General features: G+C 28.3%; 2 protein-coding genes across 2 annotated transcripts; one reads left to right on the plus strand and one right to left on the minus strand.

Moving 5' to 3' along the window:
- Nucleotides 1–5,705: 5,705 nt before the first annotated feature.
- LOC111042726 (retinal rod rhodopsin-sensitive cGMP 3',5'-cyclic phosphodiesterase subunit delta-like) lies at nucleotides 5,706–7,295 on the minus strand. Its single transcript, XM_022327425.1, has 5 exons — nucleotides 7,255–7,295; nucleotides 7,089–7,151; nucleotides 6,548–6,683; nucleotides 6,326–6,447; nucleotides 5,706–5,787 (listed from the first exon to the last, which is right to left on the minus strand). Exons 1-5 carry the CDS (start codon nucleotides 7,293–7,295, stop codon nucleotides 5,706–5,708), a joined length of 444 nt encoding a protein of 147 aa, XP_022183117.1.
- A 7,280-nt stretch (nucleotides 7,296–14,575) lies between these two features.
- LOC111042731 (mediator of RNA polymerase II transcription subunit 27-like) lies at nucleotides 14,576–16,863 on the plus strand. The gene is made up of 6 exons (XM_022327429.1): nucleotides 14,576–14,857; nucleotides 14,953–15,097; nucleotides 15,184–15,320; nucleotides 15,398–15,491; nucleotides 16,425–16,652; nucleotides 16,729–16,863. The coding sequence occupies exons 1-6, from the start codon at nucleotides 14,676–14,678 to the stop codon at nucleotides 16,861–16,863; spliced, it is 921 nt and encodes a 306-aa protein (XP_022183121.1). The 5' UTR covers nucleotides 14,576–14,675.
- The last annotated feature ends 2,747 nt before the right edge of the window (nucleotides 16,864–19,610 follow it).

A 19,610-nucleotide genomic window follows, 5' to 3' on the forward strand; every position in this document is an offset into this window, starting at 1 on the left:
TATACGTTACTTCTCTATTTTTTTTAACTTGTAAAAGAACAAGTTAACTAGAAAATAAAAGTAACTTAACTTAGTTAAAATCAGTTATTTCTTCTTCAAATAAAATTTAAAAATAAATCATATTTAAGGCTAACAAATAACAGTCATTTAATAGAGTTCTTACAGTTTTAAATAAATGTATGTAGGTACTTAAATTAATTGCTGTTCGTACGTATGTACTTTAATAGTTTAACCGATGACGAAATCCATGAAAATAATTATTTTTATGTAGTTGTTTACCTAATAGTCTACAACTACCAATACTAAATTATAATTATCATATTTATTATTAGAGTATAATTAATGAACTGCACAGCTACAGTGCTACACATATTATGATATCAAATAGTACTTGTAATTCTATGAATGAATAGAAAAAATATAATAATAAGTACTTAATAACTATGAATTATAAAAATTGACGAGTATGGAATACAGTGTAAATTGTACTATTTTACTTTTCTTAACAACCTGGTTACCCCTATCACGTTTCTGTTTAAAATATGCATAACATATTCTGCGGATAATATGCAATATTATACCATTATTGTATCAATGAAGAAAAAACTATACTTATAGTACTATCTAGAAGAAATTCAGACCAGTCAAATTTGAAAGTGAGAAGTATGAGTTTTGAAAAAGTGGATGATTTCAAGGTGAAACGTTAAAAAAATTGCATTGTGTTTAAATTAATAAACAATCAATAATGAATACCTCGAAAAAAATTTAAAAAAAATATAAACTACAAATTGCGTTACATTACAATAAATTAAACGATTCATGACTTCATGAAAGTTATAATTTTCGTAGCATTTTTCGGTACATGGTACGAGTTTTCTAAAGCTTTTTGTAGACTTATAGGTTGCAACTAACTAATGTTATGGTGAACTGCTCGCAGGGACATAACATATTTTATCATTGGTGATGTTTCTTATAAATTAACTATTGTCCATTCATGATTGTAAAGATAATGGCACTCGACGGACAAATATTTATTAAGCATATATTGTGTCATATATACTTAATAAATATTTTTTACACCGGCACAAATTGCCCATCGAGATATCTAAGTTGCATTTACTGTAGCTCATCATCGTGTTCGTGATACACCACAAGTGGATTGACAACGTAATATTGTCCTTGCATGTTGTTGGCGATCTGATGAAGTCGGGTTACCTACCTAAGTTACTAAGTTGTACATGAATCGATCATCATTAGGTTTACTTTCGCAAACACGGTTTTTGACTTTACATTTTTTTATATGCAAAAAACACTGGATGTGAGACAGCACAAAGCGGTGGCATTAAGAATTATTTAAAGCCATTACTTTGTGTCTGAAATTGGAGGGTGGGTGGTTGGATGGCCAGTTCCGGATGCGTAGATAATCGTAAGACCTAAACACGAATATCATGACAATAATTAATAGTTATTAATTGCCTCTATTGATTATTTTTTTTCAATGCAGGGGTGGTGGTATAAATATTTAAAATATACAAATTGTGCACGTCCGAGAACTGGACTGCACAGCCGAAAGACCACTTGATGATATTCAAGAACAATTATTCTCATATTTTCGCCTGAAAACCCGAAATCTGAAAAACGGCAAGCAAGTTGCATACCCCTTACTAATGCCGTAGGTCGGCAACCTAATGTGCACAAAGACGACTGCAACAATGACGGGAGGTGAAACACAAAGGATTCAATACATTACTAGTAAGTGTATGGAGTAGGGGACTCTGTAGTCGAATCGGTATCATGCAACGACCAGAGTGGAAAAAAAATAGGCACAAAATAGGACGAGTACTTATATTAACTTGAAAAGTAAAAAATACTAACATCTGGTGATGGTGGTCAGCAGGCAGAACTTAAAGACCTGTGCGGCTTCTCACACACCACGATGGATGCTGGCGGACTTACTTGGACGGTATTTGAGGCGATGACACGAGTGATGAACATTAAGGCAACCAGTATTCGACCAGCAACGTTAATTGTATCGGAGGTCATTTCGGTGCATTCAAAACGAAATAAAACTCACTTGACTTCTGGATCTACAGTTTGTACTTATTTATTTGCTGTTACTGATATGTACTTAGCATATCAAATAGCGCATGACAAATAATTTAATGTACAACGATAAAAGGGTGTTGGTAACGTACTGGTGACGAGGCACATATGAAAAAATAAAAAAGTATGTAAACAATAAGTGTACCTAAATTATGCGTAAGAATAATAATAATGATAATAATGGCATTGGCCGCACAAACAGACTAGGTACAAGAAATAAACAAAACGCAAAGATAATTAACAACCAAAAACAAAAACAATATATATGAAAATAGAATAATAACGATGATAAAAACACTCAAGGAACAACGGTAGGAGATTGTTGAGTGAAGAGTGGAACGGTAAGGCATTAAGCCACCTAATTAGCACATAGCTTTAGTCGACGGAAACACAAATGCTTCGAAGCCTCCACAATTTGATCCTGGCATTAAGTAAAAGTATTGAAATTACATGTTGTATATGCAATTTTCCAATGAAAGAAGTTTCAGTTATTTGAAATGATTTTATGATCAATTTAATTTTTTTTACTCACATAGTAATTACTAGGTACCTACCATATGAATATAAATTATATGTGTTATGAACTTATAAATCTTCACTTTTGAGAAGAAAATCAACAATTGTATATAATATTATGAATGGTTTATAATTTTCTATACACCATACAATTTTCAAAATATTTTTACTCATGTTGAATTATTTATAGGCAAATGAAATTTCCGATTACTATAATTTTTTTTTTATAAATCATTGTTGATAAAAAATATTTCGTTATTACAAAAAACTTAATAATTTAATACAAGTTTTCTTATAAGTTTTTGTTAGTGTGAAAATAAAAAAAAGTCAAGCGTAAGTCCACAATAATGTTTAGATTAAGAAATTTGATAAAATTAGTAAAAATCACCAAAATTTGATTATTATTTTGAGTTAGAAATTCATAAAAATTTATTTTTAAATCTAAGATTTCAAATTCAAAGTTCCTTATAAGTTTTTCTACTTTTTCAAAAAAAAAATGTTTACGGGGAAGTCAAATAAAATTTGTATGAGCGTTTATGGTTGAAATTTTTACAACGTAGGATATCTACTCGATTTTTCATATAGCAACTTTCTTATTTTGTTGTAATTCAAAAACAAATTACTGCATATACTTTAAATGTATATTTTGTATTTATTTTAAGTATAATATATACTTGTCAAAATATTTACACCTTCTGTTTATTTTATCTACACATATACTTGTCAAAATATTTTGACTAATTTTGAGCTGTGTACAGGCGTTTTCAATTTTCAATTTTCTTATTTTTTTTTCTCTGAATGTCAATAAAATTGTATTTGCTGGGTCAAAATGCTTGAAAATATCATCCAAGGCTCCTGATATATTGTTACGATATTAGTTGAAAAATATTAAAAATACGTACCTATATGCGATTTTATTTTATAAGCATTTAAAGTTCAAATTTGGGCAAAATTGATTGAATTGAAAATGTACAAATTATTTTGTAGTTGAACATTTATGAAATGTTAAGGATAGCTAAGGATCAAAAATGTAAAACAAAGTTGTACACAAGAAGTGAATTCTGTAACCAAAAAATCTAAAAGTTATATAAACACAGTTTTTTTATAGTTATTTTATGTTCAAATTTGGACGAAGTTTAAGTTTTATTATTTGCGGGTACTTACTACCTACTTGAAACTTTTGATTACATATTACATTTTATACACACAATGCGTTTTCAAATGTAATTTTTTTGGTAAAAATGAATTTAACCTACCAGAGTACTAATGCTTAGTAGTCAAATGAATTACTTTAATCTCAATAACGTCATCAAATATACCTAATTACCAAGTATTATTATTATTATTATTAGTATTATTATCTTCGCTCAGAATCATTCTTCGTACACAATAATTATTGATTATGTATCATTAAATTCAAATGTAACACTATATCCATTACAATGACCCATTTGTAACCTATTGTATAGTAGAAAAACACCCACTAACTTGCTTTTTATTTAAACATGTATAATAGTATTCAGTATTTTGTAGGTTTAGTTGAAAATAATTAGTGCACATGGGGCTAATTATTTCATGAGACCAGGTCTTGGAGAGGTATAATTATAATAACTTGATTATTTGTCAGTAGGATATTTTTTTGGTTTTTTCAAAAAAATGTGTTTGAGAGAATCACTTTTCTTTAGTAGTGTACTAGTGTCACAAGTCACCTTCCACCTATTCAGACGGTTTATTTGGAATCCTACACAAAATTTACTTGCGGTTTTTCATATTATTTTATTTTTCAAATCATTTTTTTTTCTACAGTAATACAACTTAAATCCTTTGAGAGTGAAATAAATTGAATGTAGGAACTTTATGTAAATTAAGAGTTTGATTAAAAAGTAAAACATACCTAGTACAAAGAGTGAGGACTGAGGAGTGTCATTTTAGCTAACCTAAAAAGCTATAAGTTGTAAAAGTACAAATAGACCAATCTAGTGTTTCTGCTGGGTAGCTACTCCCTTCAAGCATTCATTGCCAATATATCTTAAATCACATATTAAATCACATAATTATGATTACTGATTGTGTATATTCTAATACCTAAATGTTAGACAAATAATATATACCTACCTAATAAATTGTTCAATTCTGTTTTTTTACATTTAACTGAAATGGATATGCTTATTTTTACTTATTGAAAAATTTGGAAAAAATTATGTTTAATCTTGTGTTGCCATATTAGGTAGGAATGATATCCTAATAGCCTAATACCAAATTGTTTTATATCATGTACTAACTTTTTTTTTACATTTAATACCAACTATTTTTTGTTTGCTTCATCTTATACCTCAATGTATGTAATATGTAGGTTACATAAGAGTTAGGTTAGTAGGTAGTTAATATTTAAAGGATAGTTTTGAATTTAATTGATAAAACAAACATACAAAGATTTTCAAACTATGCAACAATTTGTATCTACAATAGGGTCATAGATTTGTTAAATTAATTAATATAATAACAATTCAATGATTAAAAAAAAAAACTGGGTATGATTAACCACAAAGATAGAACATTTGAATTCATTATTGATAATGATTAATGGCAGTAAATATGTATCGAAAATTGCCCAGAAAGAAGTTATGACATTGTGATCACTCATCAAATTTTTCATACGGATTACTAATATAAAAATTTTAATGTGCAATTTAACAATTCACTTCTGTATTTAAGATATACACAAGATTTAACGCCGTTGCCCTTTGGTGATTAGCTTTTGATTGGCAGCAGTCAGGCAACACCTGAATTCTTGCCGTTTAGCAATATCTTGTTCAGACTTGTGTTAGCCTCTAAGATTACATCTGATATTATGTAGAACAATTTAAAGTATGTCTTTGAAAAATGATATATTTCTAAAACAAAAATTGTGAAATTTATAATAATATAAATTTATCAAATCTATTTATTTGAACTATTTTAATATTAAATTATTATTCACAATAATTAAACAAAAAAATGTTATAAAATAATTTGATTTTAAAAACAAAAATTTATAGGTACTGAGTGAAATTGTCAATCTTCAACTGAATTGAATACCATAATGTTCATTCAAAAAACATTATGACATTTGATGTTGTTATCAATTTATCACCATCAAAAAAATTTGTTTCTATCCTCAAATCACCACTAGAAAAAAAATCATATATTCTTAAAAGATAGTTTGGTGTACAACATAATATTACAATTAAGTATATAAAAATATTGTGGAAGATTTAAAATGTTTTTCAATAAAATAGTAACTAATGACTGATTACCATTGATGATAATATCAATTTTAAAAATAATAGTAAAATTTAAGAATTTTTTTAACTGGGAGTAAGATAATACATTTTTGGAAAATCTCAAAAGAAATTAGGTAAGTTTAGTCGTGTGAGTCATATCCAATGACCACTTCTTCATACCTTTTTAAACTTTATCATAAAAAATATAAATGTTATTGAAGTAAGAAGACATTTAATTTTAATTTAATTAAAAAAGGTTTAGGTATTGTCTATTCAACGAGAGACATGCCTCAGACCAACGAAAATCAGCTCTTCTACTCTAGGCCGTATCTGTGAAGGGGGGGGGGTCTAAGGACTCATTTGAAATGTCTAGCCTCACCAGTTTTGCAGGCCACAGGACTCACAGAATCGGGGTGTTCTCTAACTGAACAGAGTATAGGTACCTTATAACATTTGCAAATGACGATGTAATTTCTTGTCTTCGTTCAAAAGTCGTTTCCCAGTTTACAACCAATCCGGCAAAAACAGTACCAAATTCATATTCAAACTCTTCAATGCAATCACCCTGTATGTATTTTTTTTAATTTAAAATTATTTTAGAAAAGAACTTTAGAGCTAATACATTTAGCTTATGTTGTAAAAATGAGTTGTATGTTAGTTGGTACCTGTAAAAATTCCTTGTGTTTCGCCTTAAAATGATTTATTCGATGCATAAAAGAGAAATTCGTGGTTCTGGTCACAGCTCTGCAATCCAGTATTTGTCTAGGTATGATGGCCTCATGTTCTATATCGGGCAGGGCACTAACACAATAATAATATATAGATATGTATTATTCATATATAAATAGTATGAACATTGTACATATATAGGTACATAAAATTTTAAAATCTAACCACCAATTTCAGTGGCGTACCCAGGATTTTCAATTAGAGGTTTAGGGGGCTAAAGAAAGTAAATTAAAATTTGATATCTGTTATCTTTTACTAGGTCGTTGTTACTATATCCCATTCCCATACTCGTATTCAACTTTACAAAAAATGTATGATGTGCAAAATGTTTCTACAAAACTATGTTCAAAAATAAAATGGATTATACTTTGCATTTTATTAAATACAATTTATACCAAATCAGAGCCAACTGAATACCCCAAGCTACACCACTGAGCAACTTGATTTTCTACGGGAAATATTCTAAAACGATCTTACTAATTTTCATTTGTATGCCACACTACTACTCCTGTATCGTTGTCGATTAGATCGATCCAGTTACTATAACAAACAGTATAGTAATAATAATAATAACGATAATGATAATGATAACTAAACATTAAAACCGACAGTATACTAGTATGGAGAACACTCTACGACTTACATACGGAATCCACTTGAATCGTGCTCAGATTTTTGTTGCATCACAGGTACCTGTCAATGATAAGCAGCAATAGTATGTAAATTAATTACAAAAAAAAAATTGAATATATTGTCAATATGGCTGTGGTTTTATGAAATACAATCACGGACTGTGTACCACGATTTAAGAAATACTGGTTGTCACAAGACGGCCATGAACTAGGGATGTGTAAAATATCAAATCACGTCAACTTTACTTTGTCACCGTGGCAAGTGTGTCACTACTTGTCACTGCGACACAATTTGTGCTTCATGGTGACAATGGTGACACACTTCGTAAGAAAAATATGTATTGGGTGGCCGCACTGGTCACTCTGTCACTATCAAGTCACTATCAAATATCACTAAGTAGTTGTAAAGTATAATATTCCATAACCTATTTGGTGACACGGGTAACTTAATCCTTTAGGTAAATATGGTATAATGTAAAATGAGTGGTGGTGACCAGTCACCATAAAAAAATCGGTGTGAAATTTAAATCGCTGTCGCCAGAGTCACCGAGACAATATTTTGTCCCTTCTTACCACATCTACCATGAACTGACTAGTAATATAACCAGTAGCGCTCCAATCTACAGTATCACATTGAACCGACTATAGGTATTTAGATATAAAATTAGTTCTAAATATCGACACTTCGTGCTGCATACACTCAATTTGTATGTGGCAGGGATGTCGACCAGAAGTGATGCAATGATAACTTGTGGTTAACGTTAAAATCACTACGAAGTAAAGATATTGGAGTTTATATAACAAGAACCGTAAGCACCCGAATCAGTAGTAATGAGTCACAATCGATAGTCTGTGTATACTTACCTGCAATCGAACGTTTCGATAGTCTCGACAATCAATAAATTGGTATTTTTATAATAATCGACAATCATCCTCGAAACTTGTCGAATGCTGAAACAACAAAATGTCTTCATAATTCAGCAGTATATTAAAAAATATATGTATTATTAAAATAGTAGGTACCTACATAGTTTCAATATAATTATTGAACGATAGTCAAAGTCAATGTAATTAATGAAAAATGTCGTCGAACAACATTGCAAAGAAGAGACGATGTAATACCTATCCTACATCCTTATCAGGACATATTGTTGTCATTTTGTTGTGTTATACACACTTTAGTAGTAGCAATATCTGAACAATCTTGTAACCGTATAGTTCTTTGACTTTTTCATCTTTAAGTAAATAAATTTAATAAATATTATAACATATTACCAAGATTATATCACACACACTCAAATGTGTTGTCTTACAGCAATATAAATGTATTATGTCATAAAACATGTTAGCTACCTATGATTATAATTAATATTCAACTATTATGAAATTTCAATCAACATTTGGTAGTTTAATAAATCAAAAATAGTGCACTAAAGCGTTATTACTTATTGGTATTATTTGCAACAAAAGTACCCATAAGGATTGAAATAAAACACCCATATTTAAATATTTCATAATTTTTATCGTGATCATATTGTACCTAATTATTTTGTTATTTTTTTTATTAAATATAGCTACTAGTAGCTAAACTAGACGGCTGACAATAACTGTCATTATTATTTAGTATTACAATAATTGCTACGTAGTATGTAATAACATTAAGTTAAATATTCCATAGTCTATGTTAATATTACTAGTAATACAGTTCTTATTTATTGTTTTACTATAACATAATATATGATGAGAAACACAGTGACAGGACGATTATTTAATAATTAATACTATACTATAAGTATCGTTCCTTAAACTATGATTAATGGGTAGTGTATGTACCCGACACAGAGGGCTGATCGAAAAAATAACACTCGGTGGAACCAAAACTAGTAATTATATGCACGGAGTGCTATTTAACGCCTACTAGTGTTTGGGTAGGCAATCTAACCAACGCGACTGACCAACGAAGAGTTGGCAAATTCTGTCACAACATCTGTTACATAGGAGCAGGAAGATGCAGTTTAAGTACAAGGGGGGGGGGATTTTCTCTACGACCCCATCGGTCTGGTGCAATGATCGTAGAGAGTGCACTTACAGGGGTGATAATTCTTAAAATTAACTTAGGTCTAAGGCAGTTGAATGATGAGCAGCTTGCCGGTGAAAGATAGAACTGGACGACTGTGGTGGCCTCTGGCCTCTCACACACCGCTACGGGTGCTGGCGAACTTTTACGGACCGGGCAAACGCTTTGAAGTGAAGGTTGACTAAATGGTTGCAAAGAGACCCAGAAAAACATACAAAACTAGTTCATATCATCAGTTGGGTTACAGAGCTGTTCCCAGACAAATTGGCAAATGGACCTATTTACCAGAAAACTGCCTTTGGTTGGGTAGTCACAAGAGCCATACAAATATATAATAGTACGTGCCTAATACCGAACATACGATACTGGTATCAGGCAATATTACTATAAACAAATCAAAAAACAAATTTCAAACTTTTGAAGTAGAAGTAGAATAGAATATAATATATTTTTATAATTTATTTTGTAATCCAAATTTTAAAAATACATTTTTCAATTATACTAATTATTGTAAATTTATTCACATTGAAATTTTGATGGCCGGGGAGGGCCGGGGCTGAGATCTGTACTTTAAACTTCTGGAGGGACTTAGTCCCCTCTAGCCCCCCCCCCTCGATTTCCACCTATGCTCGGCGGTGTACTTACACTCAAAGCAGCCGTTAAATTACATAACGCAATAGTGGTGATTACAAACTCGGCTGAATTTTATTTACGGAAATGGGTGTCAAACGATAATTAAACGTAATCCCAAATGAGGTCAAGGTGCTCAATTTAGACAGTAGCGCTGTTTAAACACTAGGCTTGAGTTGAGTTCCTGATAACGATACCTTTATATTCGATAACGTGAACAATAGCAACGTCATTGAGAACTCCCTGCATTATCTGCAATCGCAACAGTATATGATCCGCTGTCATTAATATAGTACCAGTTGAAGTCGAGGTGAAAATTGTTATGCAACAATTATAGACAAATAAAATCGGCTGGTGCTTAAAACTACCACCGCCGTTACACAATGCATGGAATGCGTATTACGAAAAGTTAACTGAAATAGAACAAATACGTATACCACGGTTCGTAGTGTGAGTCGACAAACCACACCATATACAAATACACAGTTTTGCGAGTTATACAAAATTATAAATTGCGGTAATTTATTAACAATCGACAGAAGAGTATCCACGGCAATCACATTACTCGCTTGATAGACGACAAATCACTAGTAGCCTCACTAAAGGTAATTTCTTTAGCCAAACTAAAATTATGTGCAACAGTTTTACTTGTATGCTTGGTAAATAAAATACTGCCTAATTTTCACGTTAATTGTATCCGACGCTATATCTGGCCCAACTCTACAATAGTTTGGCGTGGATAAGTTCACCAGAGTCCAAATGGAAAACCTTTGTAGAGCATAGAGTCGGTGAACTGCAACAATTGTCCACAATAACAGATTGGGCACATTTCAAGTCCAGGGACATTCCCGATGATGTACTTTCTAGAGGTTGTAATGCAAAACACTTACTTGAAAATAAACTGTGGCACCGTCTCCCACAGCAATTAAATGTGACATAAAAATATTAAAATATCTTAACCTACGCCATTGAGGCGATAAAAAATAATTGTAATCCGCTATGTACTTTCCATCCTTAATCCATTTTATATTTTTTGAAAACAAAATCTGAAAAACCTTTGTGCTAATAAGTATGACACTTACTTAGTTAAGACAAATAATTATAAATACTTCCATCTATTTAAAAGCATTATTAGAAATAATTATGGGTACACAAAGATAGGGACCTTAAGGGTTTAGCCCCCTAAATAACTTCAATGCCTCCGCTCCTCAATTCCTTAACATTGTCTAATTTTTTTTTAATCTTATTCAATATGACAATGTAAAAAATAAAAAATATAATGCTTCAGTCATCAGCATTCAGCCTCTCCCATCTTAAACACTATTTGTGCAAATGGAAACAATAAAAGCAATATATGACTAACTATAATATAATAATATAAGCCTTAAGTAGTTTGAAATATTATTATTATTATTTCAAAAACATTAGGAAATCACCTACAAACCTATTATAATTGCATTTTGCATCATTATACAATTTATACTAGTAATAAGTATCAAAAACGTGTTTTATTAAAAGATACTTTTATGTTAAAAATGTGCATTGAATTGTAATGAACAAGTTATAGTGAATAAAATCCTCAATTTACACTCAAACATAAATAGATAAAACATTTTTCTCTTTTTTATAACTTGAGATAATCTACAGAACTTATAAAATTAAATTAAGGTGCCCATGTGATGCATACCTGTTTAATCATAAATATGAAAACTGGGCTAGAAATGTAGTTCTAAAATAAAAATCTACTACCAAGATATGAATATACCCATATAAGTCTTTCCACATTAAATAGAAAAAAAATAAACAAAAGTATAGATAAATAATAAGTAGAAATAACAACAGAATAACATATTTCTATATAATAGCATAAAAGTTGCATTTTTTATAAATAGTTTTTATTTATTTTCTGATTCACAAAATGTATTTTAAAAATATAAATGTAAGCTCCGTGATGATTGCATACATTTTCAAATTGAAAAAATAAAACCATATTTTGTTAATTCATGTTGATGGGTACTAGTTCCAAAATTAAAATTACATTTTCCGTTATTAATTTTGCATTTATTTAATTAAACAGTAGATATAACTTGTACACATATTTTGTAAACAGAAGTAACTGATATTTAAATTGTATTTTTATCACATCATATATCATAATTTTTGTAAGACATTTAGTTTCTTTTTAACACAATGAAGAGATTGTATTATATCTTTTTGAATTTTTGAGTGCATTAATATTGTATGCATATTTAACAACAATTTTTGCATGAAGTCTGGGCTTTATCTATTAATTATTACTTATTAGTTATTAAATTATAATTTAAACAAAAGAACATAATAAGTTGTTTTTAAATAATGAGTGTTTTAAGCAAAAAGAGTGCTTTTCAGGTAGATGCGGACTGGGTCAGCGAAACACCAGGAGCTTTCCTGGTTAGGTCGCTGCTCAAAAATAATTTGTTATTAAATATTTATTATACAATCAGTATAAATAAAAATTATAAATTTTGTGAAAAATTGCTAATAATTATTTATATAATAATAATTAGATTTTTAGATTTTGGTTTGGCTGATTGTCCACCTCCTTTGGCATCAATGCATTATAAGAAATTATTATTCATAACTGGGGAGTGGATTAAAATACAAATTTTTTTTTAATTTTCTTAGACATTGACTTACAAGCAAAAAATTTAGTTTATTCATCATTGAATTGAAAATTGAAACTTTTGATTAGTATTTTTTTTAACTTTTTTAACTTTTTTTTAAGGTTTTTGAACATTTGTTCGGCGTTTTTGAGACATTTTTATGGTTTGAAGTCATTTTTTTAATGATGGTGTTCTATTTTCCTTGAGCAAACGTAGTTTAGTAAATTCAATATAATAGTATATACTCAACATCAAGACCGTTTGTCTGTTATGTTATATACTAAACCACTACTTGTGGTATTTAATTTATTACAATACGTGAAAAAAATTTTAATTTATTAATTGTTAGTAGGCAATTAATTGTATTATTTGAGTCTAATAGTAAATAGAAACAATATAGTAACCCTAGTACAGTGGCATAATTACGGGGTTGCACGGCGATGCACTTACAGCACCTGGTATTATAATATAGCAGGTGCAAAAATATACTTTTGCACCTGCAGACACTGAACTTTATACCTACCTATTGAAATAAAATATATTTCATTGATTTCTCGAATTTTTTACTAACTTATTTTAAAAAATTGCTATCACTAATTCATTTCTTACTAATATTATATTTTTTTATATGTATTATATACTATGTACAGATACACAACATACAGAGTTTAAAATATACAGATTTTGATATTTCAATATTTGTTTATGTTAATTGTTATCAAATATAAAAAGATACCTATAGTACACCCGATCAAAGTGATTAGTTTTAAATATGACTTAATTTTTCTTTACGGTTATTGGACCAATAAAAGTTTTGCGCCTCTTGAAATTTAATGGAATTAAATGAACCCTACAAATTATAACAAATTTAATAGTTACTCGTGGTTACCTGTTTGACGTTGCTGACTGCAAAATACTCAAACATTAAATTAATTTACGGGAAGGTTATGATAATAACGTCATAGATAAAGAAGTACTGAAGGTTATGATAAAGGTTACGGAATATTATGGAGGAAAATTTTACACCAGAATCAGTGTTTATTATATTATACTCTGTTCTCCAAGATACCAGAACCGTTTCGCGCATACGACTCACGGGAATACGAACCCTCCCTTCAATATCCCCTTTCTACGAATACAACTATTTTGTATACGTACTAACGTACTACGTAGTGAGTTCAAATAAACGTGTCAGCAGTTATCATAATATGCTACGTATTATATATTTATATCAATGATAATAATATAGTAATATTCTACTATAAAGTACATATAACATATTTTTTAAATTAATTATTTAAAAAATAACACGAAACGCTCTAGAACATATGAATTGAAGTCATAATACAAAAAAACAGGGCCCGAATTCTGAGCAGCTGGCGGTCGCCTCAAGAGTGAAAGTGGTGGAGATCGACGAGTTTTCGTCCTCCGCGCAGTTCAGGTCTCTTGGCCGATAGAGTCTACTTATATCCGCTTTTGCCCTTTTGGAATATTATGGCGACTTCCTTTAACCTAAATAATACTAATACATTTGAATTCCTTCCAACTCCATAAATAATATTTAAACAACATTTTGGTTTTGCTTAAAAAATGTATTATTTTTGGGCTTAGATTTTAGAATAAGCCATAAGACCCATGATTTTGTACCTACTCATATGTACAATCGTATTAAGTAATACACAATACATCGTTCATTAAGTTTGGCGACACTGGTTGTGGGCCATATCTCGGTGTTGTTGGCATCTTGATTGTATATAAACCTTCAAAGAAATTGTACATCACACATGATAAAATGGACACGCATTCCTGTTGTATTGTCATCGTCCATAGTAAATGTGAAGACAGAATAACGCCCGGAGCGCTATCGTACTGATGGTAAGCCGGTTGGCAAACCTACATCGTACCTGGATACTATTATCAACTCGTCAAAAAAGTACTGATTTAATCATTTTTAATAACCAATTCGGTGTATCTTGTGCAGTTTTCTTTACCTTATTAAAAACAGTTGTATTGAACAAAAGAAACTATTTACAATATTCATTTTTTTTACATCTACTTCTTTGATATACACGCAAATAAAAATATGGAGTTGAATCATTTGCAATTGGCTTTAAATACCGTCCAGACATTAAGATTGGAGCTAACACAGTTTTTCATTGATATTTGTGAAGGAGTAAAAGATGATGGTTCACAAACAGGCTCAAATCAAAACCGTTACTTGTATACTCTGAATGAAATGATTGGAAAAATTGGAATTCGTATGAGGTTTAGTTTGATTTATAGTACATTTTAATGTATAAATAATTGATAAAATTAAACTTTCCTAAATTTTATGACTGAGTGTAAATTTTAATTTTTAGGGATCTTCAGCAAGTTGTTGGGTCTTTATCTAATCCTCCAGGTGCTATGTCATTGCAAAACACATCATTCTTAACGCAAGAAAGTACACCCGATCGACAAGCATTGTATCCTGCACTTCTGTCTTCTCATAAATGGCTTGATAATGTATTATAAATCATAGTTAATTATATTTTGATTATAATTAAATATACATTATTTTGTTTTTAACTAATAAAGTTATATGATTTTAGGTACATGAATCTAGTTCAAACGCTGTACAAATTTTAAGACAAAATTCATCAAAAAAATTGTATTCAAATTCCAGTTTGAGTAAGAAGAAACAACAACAGTCAAGTTTGCATAATATATCACATAATATATCATCACAGTAAATATCTAGATACATTCTAATGATTTATAAAAATTAATGTTTAATTTAATGAGGTGTCTAATAATTATTTTTAGAGCTGTTGATGTTTTATTGATTAATATTAGTCGGATGTTTCCTGAAATGAGTATTAAAATATCAAGGCGCTCTGCATCGACTGTTGTTCTATTGGTAATATTGTTTTAATATTTATTTTCTACTTCACAATTTAAGTAAAACACAAAAATATAATATATTATTTATTTTCATTTTAACTGTTGATAATATTATGGGAAAAAGCTTTGTACTTCTACTAATTTTTGTTTTTTCTAAGTTTTTTAATTTAGTCTTAGTGATTGTTGCTCTCTTTTCTATGGAAGTAACTCCAAAAAAAAAAACATTGTAACTTTTATAAAAATATGTAAAACCAATTTTTTCTATTATTCATCATGTAATATGTTTAAGTGAAAAAATCCTTAGAAGGAAGATAAGATAAATAAAAATGATCCTCTGTTGTAATGCCAATTTTAACTTTAAAAAAAATTTTTATGTGGGTAAAAATATTATTTATTTTTTGACAAACAAACTTAATATTATTAAGTTTTTTTTTGACATTATATAACCATCAATAACAATAATGATTTACAATGATGAGGGCAACTTAAAACTAATACCAACGCTTAGATATTGATTACAATTGATATAATGATATGTAGGTAACCCTACTTGATTAGTAAATATGATGGTCAAAATCTGATTTTTATCCATCATATTTAGTGTAAAAATATACAACTAATTTTTTTTAATTTTTATTGAAACCATTACAGTTTTGGTATAACTTCCAATGTATTCAAGAGCGACAACTGTTTAAAGCACTTTCAAATTAGCTGTTTCAAACATATTACATTTTTATGTATAATTACTAAATAATTGGGTTTATTCCATATTAAGTATTAATTACTAAATTGATAATATATATAAAACAACTTAGATAGGTAATATGCAATATGGTGGATAAAATATATACAATATAATATATAATGTATGCAATATTGTCTTATCGAAAGTATTTTTCTCAAAAAGTAAAATATATCAAAAATTAATTAAAATATTGTTTTCATTTAGGTTACCTTAAGTAAACTTTTACATGCCATTATATCATTTAAAGGAGTTATGATGGAATCGGTTGTTGTAAAAGGATTTGATGAGCCTATTAATCTTAATGATTTACAACAGGAGTTTTGGCAAGAATCAAGATATTTTGTGTTTCGTAAGATAACTGAACATGCTAATATAGCTATGGCACATTTTTTATCACCAACATTGCCAGATCTTTCAGTTCGGTCATTCTTGGTAGTTTTAAATGAAAACTTTTTTGTTTTAATTAAAAATATGAAAATAATTGTTCATTTTTTTGTTTTATTTACAGACTTGGCTCAATAGTTATTTGGTATTATTCAAACAACCATGCAAGTTTTGTGGAAAAATAGAGAGTGAAGGATGCCCAGCAACTTGGAAAGATCTAAGGACATTAGATCCATTCCATTATAAATGTGCATTTTAATGTTAATGTTAAAAAGTTAAAATTAATTAATTAATTTTAATTTTTAATTTTTAAAGTTTATTATTATTATTTTATATTTACAATAATCATTCAAAACCTTTGTAAAATTTATTTCATGATTAAGAATTAGTATTAATTATACCTTAATTAAGTTATAATTTTAAAAGTGAAATAAATATAATTAATTATATTTAATATGAATAATTTTCTACACTATTTTATCAACAATTAAATGATGAAAATTTTTTTTTTGCAATTTAGCATTACATTAAATCTCCTACTACTCTTTTTAAATGATTCTTATCATTGATTTTCCTCATAATTCACCATTCTATGTTTCCATTTTATTATTTCTTTTAACTTCAGTTCTTAAATATTGATGTTGTTATGTGTCAATTTGCATTGAAATGACCTCTAATAGTTTTCATATTGTATGTTATGTAATTGTTACTAGTATAGTAGTATATAAGTATATACTAAATAGGAAATAGTAGTCAAATTACCTTGACTTGGTCAAGCTACTTCTATGCAGGTGGCTAGGAGACGATCACTTAACCTAACCAACCAGTATTTTATTTAATTTATTTAAATCAATTATTAAATAAATAAAAATAAAATGATAGTTTATGAAAGTGAAGATAAATTACCGAAAAAACCCAGATTGTAATAAATTATTGATATATAATAAATCATATAATACGAGTATATTATTTATTATATTTAAATACCTATGTGTATATATAATATATATTGTAACTATTGCTAACATATTACATTCAAATGTTTAAGATTTTTTTAATATACAAAAGTAAGTAAAAAAAAGTTTAAACAAGTATTTTTGAGAGGCCCTTTGAAAAATTTGCTTTCTTGAACCTTTAAATCCCATACTGACGATGCATGTGAACTGTGAAGGTACACTTTGAAAGAAACACTTCAGTTATTCTTATCATTTATCATACTTTAGAACCCAATTGACTACCAATAGTAAACAAAATTCTGTTTTTGTATTCAGAATTATTTAGAATTTATTTTAGCATCAATTTGTTATTTTTGAGCATATAATAATATGGTGGATAATGGTTATAAGTGGTTTTTAATAATAATAAATAAATTATTGTTACTTATTAGTAATTATACACTAATGATATTTTTTGGTTTTGTAAAATAATGAATTATAGGTAAAAATGTATGTAACAAAGTAATTTATTATTCTGTTGAATATATCAAGGTAATATTTTTGTTTTACTGATGCTAAAGAAATTCTTATGTATGCATTTACCATTCCGCACATAAATTAAAACCCATTAGTAAATACGGCCTTCTTATTGGTTTAGATTTGGCACAATAATAAATTCAAAAAAATGTCTTATTATTATATCATCTAATATTTAAATAAAATTAATTTGACCATTGATTGTAATGATTTTAACAACATTAAGGTAAAAAAAGAATATGAAATCAAATTTATTATTATAATATCTTATCATAGGTCTTTCAATTAACTTTCATAGTGTCATGTAAGTACCTACTTATTAAGCTTTACCTTTTTTAAATTTGAACAGAATGTAATAGTTTAATTTTTATTAAATCCATGCTCAATAAGCATTCATGATAGTGTAATGTGATGAAAAAAATAATTTAATAGATCTAACATTAAGCATGATAAAATATTTAAATTATTTATTATTATTATAAAAAAAGTGCACAAATTGTTATATCTTTAAGCAAATGTATCAGTAATAATTACTAATTACCATTCTGTTATTCAATTAATTACAAATTTTATAGTTACCTACTGTCATAGGTACCAACTCAAATAAAATAACAAATAACTACAACAATAATAATGATAAACTGGGCTAGTAAGTTCATGCCCTAAAACCGCCTAAATAAGCATGCATTTATGTGCACTAAAAAATGACACTATTTACTATAGTAGATCAACATAAATTGTACTTTAAATCTGTCATAATACTGTTATCAACCATAATGCATCTGATATTGTCATCTCGTCATACAAACACTCTTTAAAAGTTTATACATGAATTGAAATAACATAATGCTTCAGCAGTATTAATATTATGATGATGAATATTTGAGATATTATCATACTTAAGTACTTATTCTATAAACTTAACATATTAAATGTAAATAGTTATTACTAATAAGAATAACTACTAATATAATGTCAAAATGTCCACCAGTCACAAATAATTCTTATGTACATTATTAATTTATTAACAACATCAGATGTATTTTATTTTTGGAATTCAGAATAATATTTTGCATATTTAACATTATTAATGCTTATTTTGCATTTTTTAGCTCATACAACTTCTGAGCCTTACTTAATAGTATTTAATTTAAAATTTCAATTTTTCAGTAAATTAAAGATTGTTTGATGTGCCTACTACTAATAAGTAAAAACACTAATCAATAGTACCTAATTGTATGTTTTTCAGTTGATTATTTTACTATTTTTAAATTCAGTATTTCAATGTTTTAATTTTTTGTATGTAGTTATTAATATTTTATTTTGTGTTTTACTCACCTTCACAAAAGTCACTTTTGCTAGTAGCTACAGTGTCTATTTTCATAGATGCTTTACAAGTCTTTTTTGTTGAATGTTCTGTCTACTTTATAATAAAAACTATGGTGGCAAACATAATTTTTTCTGTAAAGCAGTATCATAGTATCATTTAAATTACATTTCTAGTATAATAATTTATTTAGATCACAACAGGGGT

This window comes from Myzus persicae, unplaced genomic scaffold (assembly GCF_001856785.1).
Source record: "Myzus persicae strain clone G006 unplaced genomic scaffold, MPER_G0061.0, whole genome shotgun sequence".
NCBI classification, from domain to species: Eukaryota; Metazoa; Arthropoda; class Insecta; order Hemiptera; family Aphididae; genus Myzus; species Myzus persicae.